This window comes from Cupressus sempervirens, chromosome 11, assembly GCF_028749045.1.
Source record: "Cupressus sempervirens isolate cs-2001-9-10 chromosome 11, ASM2874904v1, whole genome shotgun sequence".
NCBI classification, from domain to species: domain Eukaryota; kingdom Viridiplantae; phylum Streptophyta; class Pinopsida; order Cupressales; family Cupressaceae; genus Cupressus; species Cupressus sempervirens.
The window spans coordinates 411384307-411402697 of record NC_143128.1 but is presented as its reverse complement, the minus strand read 5'-3'; the positions used below and the strand labels follow the sequence as shown (position 1 = coordinate 411402697).

Genomic DNA, 18391 nt, shown 5'->3' with positions numbered 1-18391 from the left:
TATAGAAAAGCCTTGAATTGGGCAGTTAGCGTTTGAGGTGAAGGTCTACCCACCTAGGTGTAGTGGAACCTGAAGCGCAGGGGAATCAAGGTGATTCTCGTTCGTTGGCCAGAACTGATTGCAAAGTCCTATCAGAGAAATGGCAAGCTCTTGAATTTCCAATCTGCAATTTTGGGAACCAACAGTTCTCTGTAATGTGGTGGAGATGAAGATAACTAAGAAGTTTGCTTGGTTGGAAGCTGATTTAACTGATCGAATCAAGGAAAGTAGAGTTGAGTTTTACAGAGATTATTGGAGTTGGAGTCTACCAATCAGAAAGCGAGTTCTCTGGCCAGTTAAGAAGATTGTTCAGAGGAGAAGACACTTTGTTGTTGAGGAAGAGGTAAAGGATGACTTCGCTGAAGTTGAAGAGGTATGTGTGATTGGTTATGTTGATCAGTTTGTGGAGACTGATATGAAATCAGCAGAGTAACTTGTGGTTGTTGCTGAGATATCTGAGTTTTCCAAAAAGGTTCCTAACCTTGTTGAGACTGGAAAGGATATTTGGATCCATGATCAATTGGTTGGATCTGACATGGAGATTGCAGAGCGCGTGATCATGGATAACCAGGTTGATGTGAGCAATGAGTTACATGTTACAGAGCATCTTGTTGGGAGAAATGGGACTGTTGATTATGAGGATTTGCATATGGTTGAGGATATGGATCTGAATTTATATGTTGCTAAGATGATTGAGAATGCACCAATTACTGTTGATATGGTTGATCTGGATTTACATACTGCTGATGTGGATTTGGATGTTGCTGATTTGTTGGTGGTTGACACTGATGAGGCATTACATGTTGTTGATTTGGTTTTGGAGTTTCATGATGTTGCTGACATGGATTTCATGTTTGAGGATGTTATTTTTGCTGATTGTGATCAGTTGCAGAGATTATTGGTGAAGCATTACGTCTAGTTTGTTTCTGGGAGTGAGCATACTGATTCGTTTGTTGAGATCTATATGGTTCTAATGTTTGGAAGGATGAAGCAGAGATGGGTGACATGCAAATTTGTTCTTCTGTCTGGGATGAATTCAAAGCTTTTGGTGAAGATGAAGTTAGTTGCATCTGTTTATTTTGGCATCAAAGTGTGGAACATACTTTTCTATCTACCTGGGGAATCTAATGCAGGAGCATCTAAGTTGGATTTTGTGGACCTTATGGTTTGCGGTTAGGGGTGTGTTTGAGGTATATTGGCAGACCTTATCCTATGTGCACATAAGGATTGGAGTGATCGTCTTGGAGTTGGAGCCTTTTTGGTGGCTATTGGTAACAGGTTCCTATTTCCTAGGCAGGCTTTGGAGATTGTTTTCACAATTTTCGATCCAAGGGACTTAAGGCTTATGTGCTCTTGGATTTGGATCATTGGATGACACATGGACCTATGCCTTAGGGCGCATACTTTTATGTTGTTGTATGAGTTAGTTATGCATTGTAAACTTGGGGCTTGTCTTAAGTATTCAATTATTTCATGTATTTAATGTATGTTGCCAAGCCGACCTGTGGCTTAGAGGTTTATTTAATGCAACTTGCCAGGCCAACTTGTGGCTTGGTTTAATATAAGTAGAGGGTCTTGTGATGTCTAGTCATTATTCAATTCAGCATGGAGTAGCTGAGAAGAGCGAAGTTTAGCAAAACTAGTAGCTAGTGTGGCTTGGGAAAACAAGAAAGTTGCTTAGTGGCTTGTGAGCACAAGTTCAGATTCTTCTTGGGGTTTTTTACCAAAATTGTGGATCTGCGCTAGCTAGGATTTGGATCTTGAGAGGTCTTGTAGAATTGTTACTGTAATTTCTTTGTACTTGGCCATAATCCAGAAGGCCTTACAACCAAGCTTTTTGGATGTAAATCTTATGATTTTGTTAAGAGAATTGGCATTGTTGTGAATCAAAATCTGTGTCATTGTTTATATTCTGCTGCGTGGTTATTCGCTGGGGGCTAAGACATCTCCTTTAGGGATTCTTCTGCCTTTTACTGCATCACCTATACTAAACCCAAATATAACATTACTATTGAATTATAGGATAAGTAAGGCCCCAACAAGCCCCATCTAACATCACTATTCTCAATCAATCTACCATGAATCCCATTCCATGATCAAATGGTACCTAACACCTTTTGCACACTATTAACAACTATAAAAACAATAGCACTTATAATAGTTAGTATAATCTAGTTTAACTATCATTTTTCCCATATTGTGGCTAGACTCAATATCAATAATAAATCTATAGGTCAATGGCTATATAATAAACCTTGGAAAGATAACACCACCCAACAAATGTGCAATAGACTTCTAAAGGAAACATAGAACAACACTAATTGCCTTCAAAAGATCCATGCAAGACATTGTCACTATACAAACATTTTGCATTGAAATCTTAAAAAACAAATACTGCTAGCTTTCGATTGTGAAAGCTGCAGATGTCACCCAATATAGATTTTATTTTTAACTGATTTCAACACTTTCCCAATTAGGATTTTGTAGAGAAAGGCATCAAAAGATGCTAGTCATGCATAACAATTCAAAAAAGATAAGAAAAAACACATGGCGCCTAGTCTTTGATCTCTCTTTTTCTCTACACGCAGTTCTTGTTAACAAACTCTCTCTACATATCCATAGCTTCTCTATTTATCTGTTGTCTGCATATCTGGGATCAAGACCTCCCACATTTTTCTTCCTAAACTTAAAAAATCTCTATTAAAAGCTCTTGTTGCTACTCACTAGCTATCTCTTCTTATGTCATACACTACCAAAACCTCCTCTCTCATTTGTACCTTGAAGACCTCCTAAATGAGGATTAGGTAACACCATGCTCAACAAAGGTGTGGTTAGAATTATCCTTTCCCTATAATGGCATCCATAGATATGTCATACTCCCCCTTGTCCTCTTCTTCCCATTTTTTTCAAGCAACAAAGTTCACAATTAATTTGCCTCCTCTATCTTTTTTGATGTGGACATGAAATGTCCCCTAGTCTACAAGAAATAAGACAAGACACAAATATTCAATCAAATTCTTTTTTTTCTAGAAGGAACATAAAAATAAATAATAACTGTGAGTAAGTCATTTTCCAATATTCAGTTACAATCAACATTTTACAAAATCAACCTACAAACTAATTGCAAAGTTCCAAAAAATCAACTGTAATCAATGATTATTGCAGCTACAAAGAGAACAACACGAGAGTCATAGCACCAATTGATGAAGCTCTTGGATCAAATCTGCTCCTAAGTCATTCAACCACATCAAAACCAATGTTTATCTCCCTTAGGATATCAAAATCGCAAGATTTTAGGACATCATCATTTGCAACACACTCAGAATCTAGATCGATCTAGTCAAGGTTAATTGGCTAGTCCTCCTCAAAGATATCTGATTTTTTTTCTGTCCTTTTAACATTTAGGACTTCTTCCTTTTTAATCTCCACTTCATCTCCCTAACTCATCTATGGAAATAACAGTTTTCATACATTTTGTACATTATAGAGAGACAAATAATCATCACACAATTTTGTTTAGAGCATATTAAGGAGTTGTTTTGATATGTGACAATTTTAGAAATTATTTTTTATATTATATTTTTATTAAAAAAGATAGATATATATATAATATTCATTTTTACATCATAGCACAATTTTATTTAATTATTTGTATCAATAAATGTTACACCATGTTCCTAAGATGAGGATGACATGGGCTAGGAGATGCATTTCCAAGGTGATTTTTTTGGGAGGCAAAGGGGATGACAAGGGAGTCCATAGTAACGAGACTTTCCGCGAGTTACCCGGGTTGGCGAGTCAGCTTACCCCTACCAAGTCAAAATGACCCGTGACCCTGACTCGCCAAGTCATCAAATATTTAATATTTCTCTTAAGGTATTTCTATTAATACACCCTAACTCGCCGAGTCACAGCCGAGTCATGACCGAGTCTGAGTCGAGTCGCAAGTCGAATTGTGACTCAGAGCTAGGTCCAAGTCAAAGCTGGGTCTGAGTCTCGTTACTTTGCAAGGGACAACTATTTAAAAATGGATAATATACAAAAATATAGGAATTTTCACATATTCATAGATAACACTAATAAGGCATTTATTATATGCATTATAGAACCTTAATATATAATATAAGGGTTGACTTGAGATTTCAATATTTTCACTGTTTCATCTAGAAAATGACAAAAATATTAAAAAATATGATGCTAACCCTACAAAAAAAATTGTTAACTATGCACAAAAGTTGTATTCCATGTCCAAGTCATTGCATGGAACACAAACTAACTCATCTTGTCCCCACCTCATCAACACACCTGGCATCTTTGGGATAGATATCCCAACATTCAATTGTAGTCCAATGATACTCAAGCATCTATCAATCCTAAAGTCACAAGGCACTATGCACAGTCGCCAACTTCTTCAAAAACCAATAGGCAAGCCTCATGTAGATTCTAGGTTAACTATAAAGGAAATTACACTCTACAATGTGAACTTGAATTAAACTTGGACGGCAAATTTCCATTTCAAAATGGCTAGTCTCTGTCATTTATGACTTTGCCAATACTCCCCAACACTTGCTAGACTCACGAGTTCTAATGATGGCCAAGTCAACTAGCCATGGACAGTTATACTCATTTAGACCCCTTTTGCGACCCATTCCTTTAACTTTCTTTTTCCAAACATAGACAAACTTGATTGGATGAGACTCACTATAGAACATGCAAGAAATATAATTAAAACATGTTGATGATTATTGAATGTGCAAGACAACTTAGGAGGGGATTGAATTAGTTGTCCATAAAACTTATAGACTTTTAAACCTTTAAACAAATCCACCAAACTACTTTAATCCTTTAATAACTGAAAGACCTAAACATGGAAAACACAACAACCATTATACATAAGGATGTGAAACCAAATCCACCCCCATCCTCCTCCATAACCTACTTCTCCAAATCAATGGTATCATCCTCTGAAAACAATAGAGGTTGCTCCTTTCTAATAGATACCAATTACCGAGTAAGGGCTTGGAAGCCTCATTTTGTCCCTCACTACCAAACCCAAAAGTTACAAACAAAAAGATCAAATGAACTGTGTTGTTTTTTGAGTTTATAAATTAGACTATCGACGCAGGTGAGTTTGTGACAAAAACTCAAACATTTTTTTTCAAGTGATTTTTCCTCTGAAAAACTCACCATGCTCAAAAAATTGCCTCCATAATTAATCGACAATTTTTCCATCTATGGCCAAAACAATTACTTGAAGTGTAAACATCCAAAATCGGCCACACCTAAAGTAAGAACCCTATCGAGCATTGGAAGCATGTCTCTGAAATTTTAACTCTTGTGCCATCTAAAATAATGAAGCTATGGCCATTAAAAACTCCTTTCAAAAAATTATACCATCAAAAACATTTACTTGAAGAAATATGAAGGATGCATTTCATACAAAAATACTATCAGTCACAATCTTACTCAAATAAATACTAATTTCACTACACTAAAATCCGAATCAACCTCAAACACCTTCCAACAACATGCAAAAATCTCATCATTATATATGCAACATGAAGAATATGTGGAGCAATATTCTTAACACCAATAGCAGCAACTGCATGTTGACATCAATGACAACAATGCCAAATAACCATACTAGCTCATCACTTATCCAAGCCACCTCATTCTACTCAATACTACAACAATAATCACTTTTAGTTTCTTATCTTGATGACGGATTACACCAAGGGGAAAGAGCTTGTACAATTGGGTAGCGTATGGTTTTGCGAAAGTTTTCTAACATTGCAAAGTATTTCTAGTTTATTGACTTTGTTGAACGCAATGTTTGTGAGTCAAGCATTGCTATATTTAACATATTCAATGAAGATTGATGGAGAGTATTAGAGAAACAATTTTTGATGATGTCTTTGCAAAGAGAGCTTTAGAGATTGTCAAGATTTTCAATTTAAATTTCAAAAGTCATTATTTATTTCTAAAATTTGAAAATAGAGGTGGGCCTCTTTCTCTCCCTCTTAGGTCCATTTCTTAATCCAAGCTGCTAACAGAAATCAATCAATGACATGGTGGCATAGAACTCATCTCCGAGTGATTGATACTCATGCAAGTAATCCACGGAAGTTTAACCATCATTTTGTTGTCCCCCATGACCTTTCGGCACTTCTTCATTGCTTAGGAATGTGGGTATCAAGGGTCTAGCTGCTGCTGACCCAATCACTGTTTGTGTATTATTGTTTGATATCTTATTCCCATAATTACTCATTTCCCCATTATTGTTACTATTGTTCTTGTTATAGTTGCGACCAGCCCTGGGTATGTTCATGTTTTGCAGAATTTGTGTCAAAAGGTTAGCCAACTTGTTGCCATCTAGCAAGGTCGTTAAGAATTAGTTCAATGTTGTTCCTCCCATTTCTCTGTTTACAATCACTTGTTCCTCAACCCAAATAAAGAAATTGTTCTCCTCGAGTTTCTAAAAAGTTAAATTGGCCTCTTCTCTACTTCCTCTCATAATATTTATAAACCCTTTCCCTAGGGTGTATATGATAGCTATTTGCATTAATATATTCAGTTTCCAATATGCTGGTAGGGAAACCACCTCTGATATGACTGCAAGGTGCCTGCTATTTTTTCCTTGTATTTTGTTAAATGTTTAACTGAATATCCATTTATCTGGTGCTGTGATATTCCACTATATTTGGTTTTACTCTAGTGTTTGTTTGATGATAATTTTGACAAAACATCCATACATAAAATATAAAAAGACTACTACTAAACTAATAGTAGAAGTTTTCACAATATTGAATTCAGCATAAACATTCAGTGTCCAAAATAAATTTGCCAATGCTGAGATAGAGATGAATAATGGTTCCTAACCTCAAGTTACAGAGATCACAGATGGCAACAAATCCTACTCTTCAGTATCCGCAACCAAGAAGTTGGAAAGGTATGATGAATTATATATGCACGGCTAGGACATGGCAGGGAATCCATAACGCTCCCCAACAGCACAGCAGGTATACCTTTACTGCTACAGAAGCCAGCTAATGTAACAAGTGAGGGATGAACTGGTTATTGTTCTCTCAAACTAGACACCAGTCAAGGATCGAATACTACTGCAGCTCAAATAAATATTGAAACTCCTGTCTTATTTTTCCCAACCAATCAGATTTCAAATGCTTCTCTTGTTAGATTACTCAATACTTGTATGTCCAAATATCCCATTCAGTAATTGTCCCTCCTTGTCCTACCTCCCATGCGAGCTGTGTATCTAAAACAATTCCCTCCAAGTCACCTTCTTACCATAACACATAGTACTCAATCTTCATCACAACTGTTCTACGATAGCTTTATCAGTGCCTTCAATGACCCACATCGAACTATTCACAATTGTGACTCCCCTTGTGTGTAAAGACTATCAAACTCTCAATGTACAGCCTGAAACTTGCTGAAAACTGGTCATTTGTAGATTGCAGTAGCTAATAATTTTACCAAATATTCTCTTGGGTTCCATTCTTGTATAAGCTTTCAATATTTGCAAGCAAAATGAAATTTATCTACAACACATTTACCGAAACAAAAAAAAAAGTTAATCATTTAAATAACTTGTGAATCACTTGTGGATTGGCTAGGACGTTTTGTCTTTGAAACTAGTTTCAAGGTAAAGGTTCCTTCTTAAGCTGAACATAAGCAATTGCTATTTTCTCCAAACTGGGATTTGCAAAGATGAAATATCAGGAATGTCTTTCTTGCCTTCCTGGCATGTGCACCCGTGTTGATTACTGGGCAACTGTTTGGCATGGTGGCTTTCGGTTTTTCTGTGAGCCTGTCAGCTTATCAGCTCTGTGTTCCCCTTGCTGGGCTGCTGATCAGCAATGGAGCCTTTTACCTGCGCCTCCTAGCCACCATCTAAACCTGTTACATCCCGACAGATGATTGATAGAGTTCCAAATCTGGTATTTGAAAATCAATATCTGCATGAGATTGTGCATTCCCTCTGAGCTACTAACAGTTATGAGACAACAAAACGACTCCAATGCCCAACAAGTTTTGGAGATTTCTGCGAAACTCGCTATTGCCCACTCCGAAACCACTTATTTCTGAACCCACGTTGGCTGTAATAAAACAAATATGGCAGAAATACATGGGATAAAGGAGAGACAATCTAAGCTAGCCAGCAAACAATGTTCTCTTAAGTTGGAAACAAAGAAGCAATTGAAGTCTTGGGCTTCAATTTGCAACAACAACAACCTAGTGCCCTTATCCGAGGTTGAGGAGTTATTACAGGCCAAATAGCGGATGAATGGGTTAGTCGTGCTCATGAGCTCAACTTGAAGGTTTGGGGCCTTCCTCCCTCTTTCTCTAAGCCACTCATTGCGTGCCACTCTTTCCTCAATGAATAGTTGGGCATTGATCACACTTGATAGGGCTTGGGTTGGCCATGAGACCACCCTTTTCCTCCAATTCCTTTCACTGGCTGAACGTCTTTGGGTTCTTAGGGAAAGGAGGAAGCTCTCCCCTCTTCCAACTAAAATTTACCTTGACGAAGACCTCACAAAATCACAGCTTGTTGAGCTGGTAGAGGCTAAGCGCAGTGGGAAATGGGTTCTCATAAAGAACCTTTGGGCTGTTATTTGGGATTCCTTCCCTTCGGTTTGGGAATCGAGGTTGGTCACCAAGGTCAAATGGTGATCGGAGAGGCAGTTAGACATGAGGGAGCCTCAGGGTAACTCCCTACATTACAATTGCTAGAACGGTGCTCCATATTGGGTCTTCTTCGTGATGCTATGGGTTTTGTTGACATTCTTTTGGTTATGAAGACACACGAGAGCCTCCATTGTCCTCTCCCGAGTTTTACTGACTTTCATTGATTGTCAGCTTTCACATATAAGATTTCGTGTTCAAGTGGGATCAAGGGCTCTTGTAGGGTCGCCCATTTGGTCAGAGATTGCCTGTTCAACATGCCTTTTGTTGTTTATTCTTGTGTAGGGGGGTAATGGGAATCAAGGAAAGTAAACCTAAGTTCATCACATAACCTAACACCTTAAAGGGGAGTCTAATGAAATCAATCCTTTCAATCCCAATTCTAAGGCAAATAGATCTAGGCAGATTAGTGCCAACCAAGTGATGGAGCACCAATGCAAGAAAAAATCTAATAGGGTAGAATTAGAGAAGGAACGCAAGATCATTATATCCCTTAGTGTAGCTAGAGCTATCAAATGAAATTGAAATATTAGATTTAGGAAGTACATGCGCAATAATTAGAGGACTCACTTTAAGAATAAAGAACTTTAGATTTGATTTACTAATGTCTACGCAGCGCTAATTGATGAATATTCTGAGCCTCGCACATGAAACTGCGAGATCTCTAAAACCAAAAATCGTTTGCTTGTTCGACAAAGTCAACTTTTCTCAGTAGGGATGACTTTAGGCACCAGGGATGCAATGCATCCCTAATCAGTGGTCTCTAAATGCAAAACAATTTATGAATCTCCAAAGATTGACAAAAAGAATATCTGAATTCACAATCTGTTCTTCCTTCCAATATCTGAAACCTGCTAAATAAAGGAGTTTTTGGTTTGTTGATGGGGCATTTGCCTTGGTCTAACCCCAGTTTAGGAATTAACCTTGAATTGAAAAAATTGAAGAACCGAAATGTAAAGAAAATGCACAAATTCACCTTACAATAGTAGGATCTCTCAAATCAAATGTAATGAGTTCACTTTACCAATTGAATTGGATCAAGAAGAATGAGGATGAATGGATGTAGTAGATGCAACAAAGGATCTTGGATGTATTGAGTGAGATCTTGAATGCTAGATAAACTCCTTCAACTGTTTAAATCCTTGATCTTCAATGGGGGAATTTCTTGAATTCTTTGAATGCTTGTATGTTTGAGAACTTGACTGCTTGAGCATGGGTATGATCTTGTGAGTGATTAATGGATGCAAAATGGATCATATGGATGAGTTTATAAAGGGCTCAAAATTAACTTTTTCCCACAGGCTGACTAGACTTAGAAATTAACACCTCAAGTCAATCCGGACATGGGACCCGAAAAGTAGACCCAAGACAGGGCCTTAGCAAGGATGCACTGCTTCCCTGCTAACTAGGACCCAAAACCCTTGAGGTCCCGAAATAGGCCTCAAATCCTAAAATTCAGGTGCAGATTTCAAGATAAGTTTGTTATGATCCTAGAAAATAGATTTCAAGTGATTTGATGAAGGGGAGGAGTAAGTGGTTAGATATTACCTCAAGCTTTACACCATGAAATAGGAGTCAAGGAGGATCTATTAGGTCCTTCCCTAACTCTGATTCCAATTTAAGAAGGTACATTTAGTCCCCACTTTAGCGAGAGTGTGGACTTGATCCAAACTCTTGGTAAAGTAGAGCACAAGACATAAGATAATCTTATCATAATCAAGGAGACAAAGAATCGTTCAAGCCCCCAAGGAATTGAGTACTTGCTAACTCCAAGATCATAACAAGAGAGAAATCACTAACTGAGAGAAATGGAGAGAAAAGAGGTGATTAATTCGTCAATGAGAAATGTACATCTCATTGTGAATCATAGAAGGAAAAAAAATGTGTTACCCATGTATGGTATTTAGCATGTGTATGACCCCACACTAAATTCATCGCTAACACTTTAACAGCAACAATGGCTTTAATGGAGTATAAGTACATCCACAAGGAGTTGTTTCCACTGTGAAATGCCCCAAAGAGAAGACAAATGAAAGGAAATAAACACATAACATTTAGAGAGCATAGAGAGATCTACTAACTTCAGGGTCAATATGATTGTATGATAATATGTAAGTATTATATCAAGTAAGAAATATAATCATTCCCCAAAGGAAGTAGAACTACAACACAATGGAAGTAGAACTACGAGACATGTAAGAGTTGCGAAGAAGAGTCTTTTTGGACTACGATCAGACAGACCGAAAAGAACTGGTGCTACCATGTTGCAAATCCAAGCAGGCAAAAACAAGGATACAGTTAGGAAAACTGGCACATGTACAACATAACATATAACAACATATAGAAGGAGATAGAAATAGAAGAATGATACAACATTTTGATTCCCTTATCACCTTGTGCCAACGAACCTACAAGGGTCGTCTAAAGCAATCTAAACAAACATATAGCAAGCACAATACGGGGGAAGCACATCACAACGAGAAAATACACAAAAAGATACTATGCTAGAGTACTCAAGTGCATTGCCCTCCTCCCCAATCTCAATCTATAGTATGTAGAGACAGTAGACAACTTGCAAGAAGAGCCACCTCCAACAAAATAGGAACAATAGCTAAGTCAGAACAAGGAACCCCTTGAGAGTCGCTATGCTCAAGACTAGATGTAAGTGAAAGCTGCATAGAAAGCATGTTAGATAAATCTCCATCAAGATCAATAGTCATGCTCATATCATCTAATGTATATTCTTCATCAAGATTAATAACTATAGAATCCAAAACAGGAATATTGCATTTATCTATCTCATTAGTATGATTAACTTCCTCTACAGACATGGGTCAATCTAAGGAAGGAGAAGAAGAATGAAAAGCACGCATACGAGCTTCAGCGTGAGCTTGACAATTCTTTCGATGTTCACGAGCATGTCAATTATGCTTAGTCTTGTTAGAAATTGGCTGTGAAGAAGAAGGATCAATAGACATAGGTTGCTTACCATCTTTGGACAAAAGAGGAGGATGAACAACATTATGTTGAGAGCTAGAAGGGGGAACCACACTAGAAGGAGCATAAATGCAGGAAGTGATTGACCTTTAGAAATTAAAGAATTGGAAGAAAGAGGTGTAGAAGGTGTAGGTAAAAAAACCACGAGTAATATCTCTAGGCATACAAAACTCAGCAATCTTTTGACACTTATGAGCTTCATATGATTGGAAAAGATAATCAAGAGTAGGAGGTGTAGTAGGAATAGAAGGGCAAAATAAATCAAAGGTAGTGCAATGTCTAGGCCTAGAGGGATGATAAAGACTATGATTGATCCCCTTAATCTCGCTAGCATGAGGAAATTTAATGCACTGATGAATAGGAGAAGCAATGACTTGCATGGAAGTCAACTAAGGTAAACCAAGCTTCACTTGGAATTGATTGGAAGTAGGATGAGGACTACAAGTTCTCCACCGCTTGGTCTGTGCTACCTCTTCCATCCACACCCCCTATGTTCACCTGATTGAAACTCTCCTACCACCTCTTTCTCTAACATAAAAAGTGGTTTTTCATCACCATGCACTATAGGTCCCTTTACCCTTTCTTTTGCAGTCCCCCAAGTTTTTCTAGCGCATCCATTTACCCCGACATCCCCGCTGCCCTCCATGTTGGATCCCAACTCTTAGTTATTACACACATCCAGCCTTTATGATATTCCTAGCCAATTGCCCTCCTCACCCCCGCAAACACCCAATGCATTGCCATCTTTTCACGTTATCCAACATCTATCAGGTTAAATCCATGAATAGTAGTAGGGTTGCGCATGAGGAAGGGTTCCAGGAGGAGCTCTTCAAGTTATGGTTTTGGGTTCCTTAAAATGATCTTTCAACAGCGTGTTGTGTACGGGTTTCCTCCCTTCTTGATCGCAGCATATTATTCATCTAATTTACAAGGTCAAGTTGGCTTTAGATCCTAATAGCTACAAGACCCTTATAGTCGAGCATACGTTTTCCAAGCTATATGCTACAGTGTTGTACACTATTTGTTCTAGGGAGCTTGATCGACATCATCTTAGTGCAAGAGGGCGGGTTGGTTTCCAAAGACTTTTGGACTGTGGACCACATTCTGACTATTGCCTATCATTGAGGAGGCTCAACACTGCTCTGTGAAGATCTATTGTTGCTTTGTAAACTTTTGCAAAGCGTTTGACTCTATTCCCCCAATGACTCTTTCAGAGACTTAGAGGCATGGGGATTTTCGAGATTTTGTTCACAGCCATCATGAAGTTGTACGAAGCGTGATGGGAAGATTCGGGACTCTGCAAGGCTATTCAGACACCATACAGAGTATCATTGGGGTAAAGCAGGGTTGCCTCCTCTCCCCTACCTTATTTAGCATATAAATTGACGAGTTGGAGGCTTTCCTTCGAGAGCACTCACTCCAAGATGATGATTGCTTCTTACCTCAGACCTTGATCTCCATTTTTCTCTTTACAGATGATGTGGTTCTCTTAGCCTCCCCTTTGGCAAGGGTCTTCAATGGCTATTGGATGGCATATCTTCTTTCTGTGATTCTCACCACCTGGTGGTTAACCTGGGCAAGACCCAAGGATAGACTTTCCTTCAAGAGCACTCACTCCAAGATGACAGTTGCTTCTTACCTCAAACCTTGATCTCCATTTTTCTCTTTGCAGATGATGTGGTTCTCTTAGCCTCCCCTTCAATGAGGGTCTTCAGCAACTATTGGATGGCCTATCTTCTTTTTGTGAGTCACACCACCTAGTGGTTAACTTGGGCAAGACCCAAGGATGGTCTTCAATTGCTTAAATACCTCTCATCTCCAGTTATTTTTCCAAGGCGCAAAGGTTGATGAGGGTCAAGTTTTTTGGTCCCTCTTTCAACATGAAACCCACCATGGAACCCTACATTAACAAGGGGTATGGTTCACTTGCTTTGCTTAAGAGACAATGCTTCTAGGATCACTTCCAAGACACCACATCCAAGATGGCTCTCTTGGACACCTTGGTCAAACCAACTATGCTTTACAGTTTCGTAGACTGAGGGGCTTTTCTTTTGGATTCATACTAGCTTTAGTAGAGGGGGCCTAGACCCTTCTTCTCAAGCGTATCATCAAATGTCATCAATTTACTCCTCATAGTATCATTATGCTCGAGTTTGGGGCCCATCCTCTCAAACTCAAGGCCATCTTCAACCTAGTTTGGTTCCTTAGTGCTCCGCCGATTCGACAGAGGGAGGCATAGATACTCTTACTTGGCCTATCACTCCTCAAAGTCGATTTTGGGCATTGATTCTACTAGTCGGGCCCAATATTCGTATGCTTAGGTGTCTACTTTGCTAAAATCTGTGGGGATCAAAATGGACTACCTTCCTCATTTCTATTACTCCTTAGATGTCCCTACTCATCTCCTCCCCTTCCCGAGAAGAGTTAAATGGGCATGTCAAGATGGACATCTAAAGGCAATATATCCATACGACTTGGGTAAACCCTCTAGGGGGACTATGGTTGCGGATGGCCTTCTACACAAAGGAGTTTATTGATATACAAGATGGGGCTATTCTACATCATTCATGCCTCTCTCAACGTTTGACATGCGCTCTACATCTCCTAAGGCTATTTCAGGGTGAACTCTCATCAACTTCGTATTCAAACAGATCACTAGATTAATAGAGGATTGGATATGTCGACTTTGTGACATGAGGGAAGTTGAGACAAAAAGACACTTTATTTTTCATTGCCTCATTTACTATGAAATTAGAGGGAGCATTTGGTGTCTATTCAAAGCGTGTCGGTCTCTCTCCTCCTTTGAGTACACCAATCAATGGTGTCTAGCCCTATATCTTGAGGAGACCATGAGGCTTCAAGACCACAACTTAAAAATTCAATCTCCCTCGAGACAGACCACAGATCAGCTCATCACCTCCTCCTTGTTGGTCTCTCTTACTCAGGGTACCAAGCGGTCATTTGGTCTACCTACCTCTGGGCACATCAGGTCAATGAGGCCTTGAAAGAGTTACACGCGACATCAGCTCTCCACTTCTAGAGGCTCCCAGAGACAGCACAAGGCTTCCTCTCGTCCTGGGCCGTATCCTTCAATTCTGAATTTCTTTTCCGTGGTGCGGCCCAACTAGCTTGTTTCTAGTTGCTGCTCTTGTCTCTTGTTTTTGTTTTGCTCTGCCTTTCTCCAAGCACCATTTGGTGTTCTCATTGTTGGTTGGCTTCTTTTGTTGTGTTTTAGCAGTCCCTTAGACCCTCTTTGTGGTCTCTTGTAGGACATTTCATAAAATTATCTTTCCTTTATCTCCTTTCTAATTCCTCTCTTTAAACACTTTTCCCCAAAACAGTAAAATAATGTTCAATTATCCACCAAGTGATTTATTAATATAATTTTAAATTTTAGAGACACAAAATTTAACCTTTTCCATTTATTTTTTAAAATAGTTTTATTTAAGGAAATAGAATTCAACCAAAATCAGACAACTTAACTAATAAATTAATTATTCCCTTTTTACTCCCAATTAGCCTACAGGTATAAAATAAGCCAAGGGTCCCTAACCAGCACTTAATCCTGCAAGGGAGCATTACCTATGTGCAATGACTTGAGGGTAACTCCGGTTTCATCTCATTTTGCAAGCATGAAACCTGTCAGTGGGTTGGCATATTATTTACCTAGGGATATGGCAATAAGATGTGAGGGAGATGCCATCATGTTGTGCACATCTCTTTGCTTAGTTATATTGAGTTATAAGGAGAAAGAAGCATATTTTCTATGTTATTGAAAGATGACACAAAAACTCTTTACTTTAAGTTGTAATAAATCAATAGCAAAAAAAAAGCTAATGCATCACAATTACAATGTCACTCAAATCTTATACGTCAACATGTTATGGGTACAATTGTGCTAATAACTCACAGCGATCTCAAAAGAATAAATCACATTCAATTTTACATAATTGTATCCTTCAAACCAAGTCTTCCAGTATCGAATTGTTGAAAGAAAACATGAACATATGATAACATTAATCTAATCATTATTTTGAGTAAAATTCAGCTTATAACTATCAAAGTAAACACAGTAGTGTATTAGCAATATGAACATTTGTATGATACTGCATATTGAGAAATTGTGAAAAAATTTAGCATAAGATTTTGTGTCAGGATAAGCTGCTTATGATTATTATTACCCAGTTACAGTGGTCAGCTAAAAAATGCATTAATTTCCACTGAATGAGATAGTATCAACGTTGCCAAGTGTTAATATCTGCAGAGAAGAATTTTAATTTTCTAATATCTAAAAGGTTACTTACAGATTGGTCAAATTGCAAGGAGAGAACATCACTTTTACTGCGGCAGACCCATGATAGTCTTCTACGTTCTACATCAACAAGGGCAGTGCCCTGGTTTGTACCTGGAAATAGAAATTAAAAATACTTAAATTTCCATATTACAAACAAGCAATCTAAAATATGCATGAATTTACAGTTGAACATCAAAGTGATAAAACATTAGTCCATACTCCTCAAGCAGGAATTGTTCTACTCAACAAAACTGATTACGCTGAGAAGCTATTAGACAAAGAACTGAGATCAAATGTCTTTGGTATGCTAAAATGTTTTATGATGACATGAATATCAAGAAATAGATATGAAAATGCAAGCATAAATTTAGCAATGCCTACCACAAAGGCAACAACTGACAGAAGATCAGACAAAGGAAAATTGTGCTCCCTATGTAGATATAATAAACATATATTGAAGCTTTGGCATTTTTGCACCATGTCTTTATTCAGCAGGATGCTGCTGCTATTAAGAAAACCCATTCCTAATGGTCAAACATGAGCTATAATTCCAAAATAGTACTGTTATTTCATTTAATTCCTCTCATCTTTTGTTATGATTTTATCTTATCTTTCTACAACTAATGTATCACTTTGTTATCTCAAACAAAAGTTGAAATGGGCCAAGGAGCTTAATCAGACTATAGCCATGCAAAACATGGCTACAAATGACATTCATGTGATTTTTTCTTATTTCTACTCCTTCAAATGGTTATGTAGTCTAGTGCCTTGACCACCAAAATGGTCACCAAAAGTGCTACCATGAGACTCCTCAACGGCATACAGGCAATTAATACAAGCAAGAGACTGCACAAAAACTCAAGATCTATCTTGAAGAAAATTCTGGAAATGAGAATGTAAAGCATGAATATGCATGCAATAGCACTGTTGAGAGGAGATGTTTTTGATGTAAGATCAACAATAGTATGATGTTTTAGGACCAAGTGCAATCCATGTCTTGTTGGCATCGAAAAGATGGACATTTTCATGATAAAAAGACTCAAAAATTCTTAGCTCTTTCAATAACACACTGATGGTGAGTTGCTTAGCTCTGATTTAAAAGAATCTTGGACTTCATAGTAACAATTTCAAAATCAATGTATTTAAGGCACCTTATTCATTTTGTGATTTTTTGAACTACTGTGATTTTTAATTATAACAGAAAGAATCCAACTAGACAATAATTTTAGTACTGTCTCAGTTTCATTGTGGCAACGAACATATTATCTTTCAATGGTGGTAATGCTCTCTCTCTCTCTCTCTCTCTCTCTCTCTCTCTCTCTCTCATCTTTGGGAGCATAGATAGAAGGGGCATTCCTGCGTAGAAAAGAAGTTAAGAAAGTGGCTTTGTTGATATAATTATTAATGAATCTCTTAAGAAAGTTGATTCTGCCCAGGAAAGAATGTAACAGTTGAAATTAAAGGGGGAAACATTTCAAGGACAACTTTGATCTTTCACAACTAACTTCATAAGTTCATATCTTTCAAAGGAACTATCACTAATAAATCCCAATAGCTTACCTTCAATGACATTGAGAATATATGATGCAAAGCATCCAGGAAACTCAAACAAACTTCATAGGATCCTACTAATTCTTCCTTGATCTTATCAAAGACAATCCCTTGAGGAATAAAAAAACCAACCGAACAGTAATCCATTGATAAACCCCAACAATTCAGTGCAGAATTACTGCTTTCACTAGTTTGCAAGAGTGCATTTATGTTCCCTGCGAAATAGTAAAACTGCATAGGCTTTTCGCCATTTCGCTAGAGTACACAACCATATTGCAAAATAGTGAAGCCATCGCTATTTCGCAAGGTGGAAAATTAGCAACCTACGAAGTGGCAAAACTGCATATTAAAATCGTAAATTTCAAAAGAACAGACATCTAGGGCAAAGTTTTTCTCACACATGCTGTAATCATATGACATGCAACCAACTCCATTTGGAAGAATTTCCAGTCTAGTTTCAAACAAACCAAGAATTCCAAAATGTCATCAGTTAAAAGCAGAGATATATTAAAACCTTCGTGAGGTCTGTGACAAGGGTTTAAGACAGTTACAGCAAAATGCAATCACTAAATAAAAATTCTGACTGTATACAGTTAAAACAATTCAAGCTGAACTACAAGACAATTTATCATTCCTATCAAAATACAGTACAAAATATGACTGTGAAACTGCTTATCACTTCTTTGATTAACCCTAACTTCAATGGAGTCTTCACATCTCCATTAACCTCGACTGGAAGCCAGAGGGGTTTAAAGTGAAACTTTTACATTTTGGTCCTCTGATCTGCCTCTCCTCAAACTCGAC

At 37.8% G+C, this 18391-nt stretch overlaps 1 protein-coding gene across 1 annotated transcript in view; it reads right to left on the bottom strand.

Annotated features, from left to right (window-relative positions):
• LOC149530204 (Transducin/WD40 repeat-like superfamily protein) overlaps window positions 1–18391 on the bottom strand; it is a 121058-nt gene that overhangs the window by 23945 nt on the left and 78722 nt on the right. Inside the window, exon 7 of the mRNA XM_089809261.1 lies at window positions 16047–16147. Within this exon, the coding sequence (XP_089665387.1) occupies window positions 16047–16147 (101 nt within the window). The remainder of the gene's footprint in view (window positions 1–16046; window positions 16148–18391) is intronic.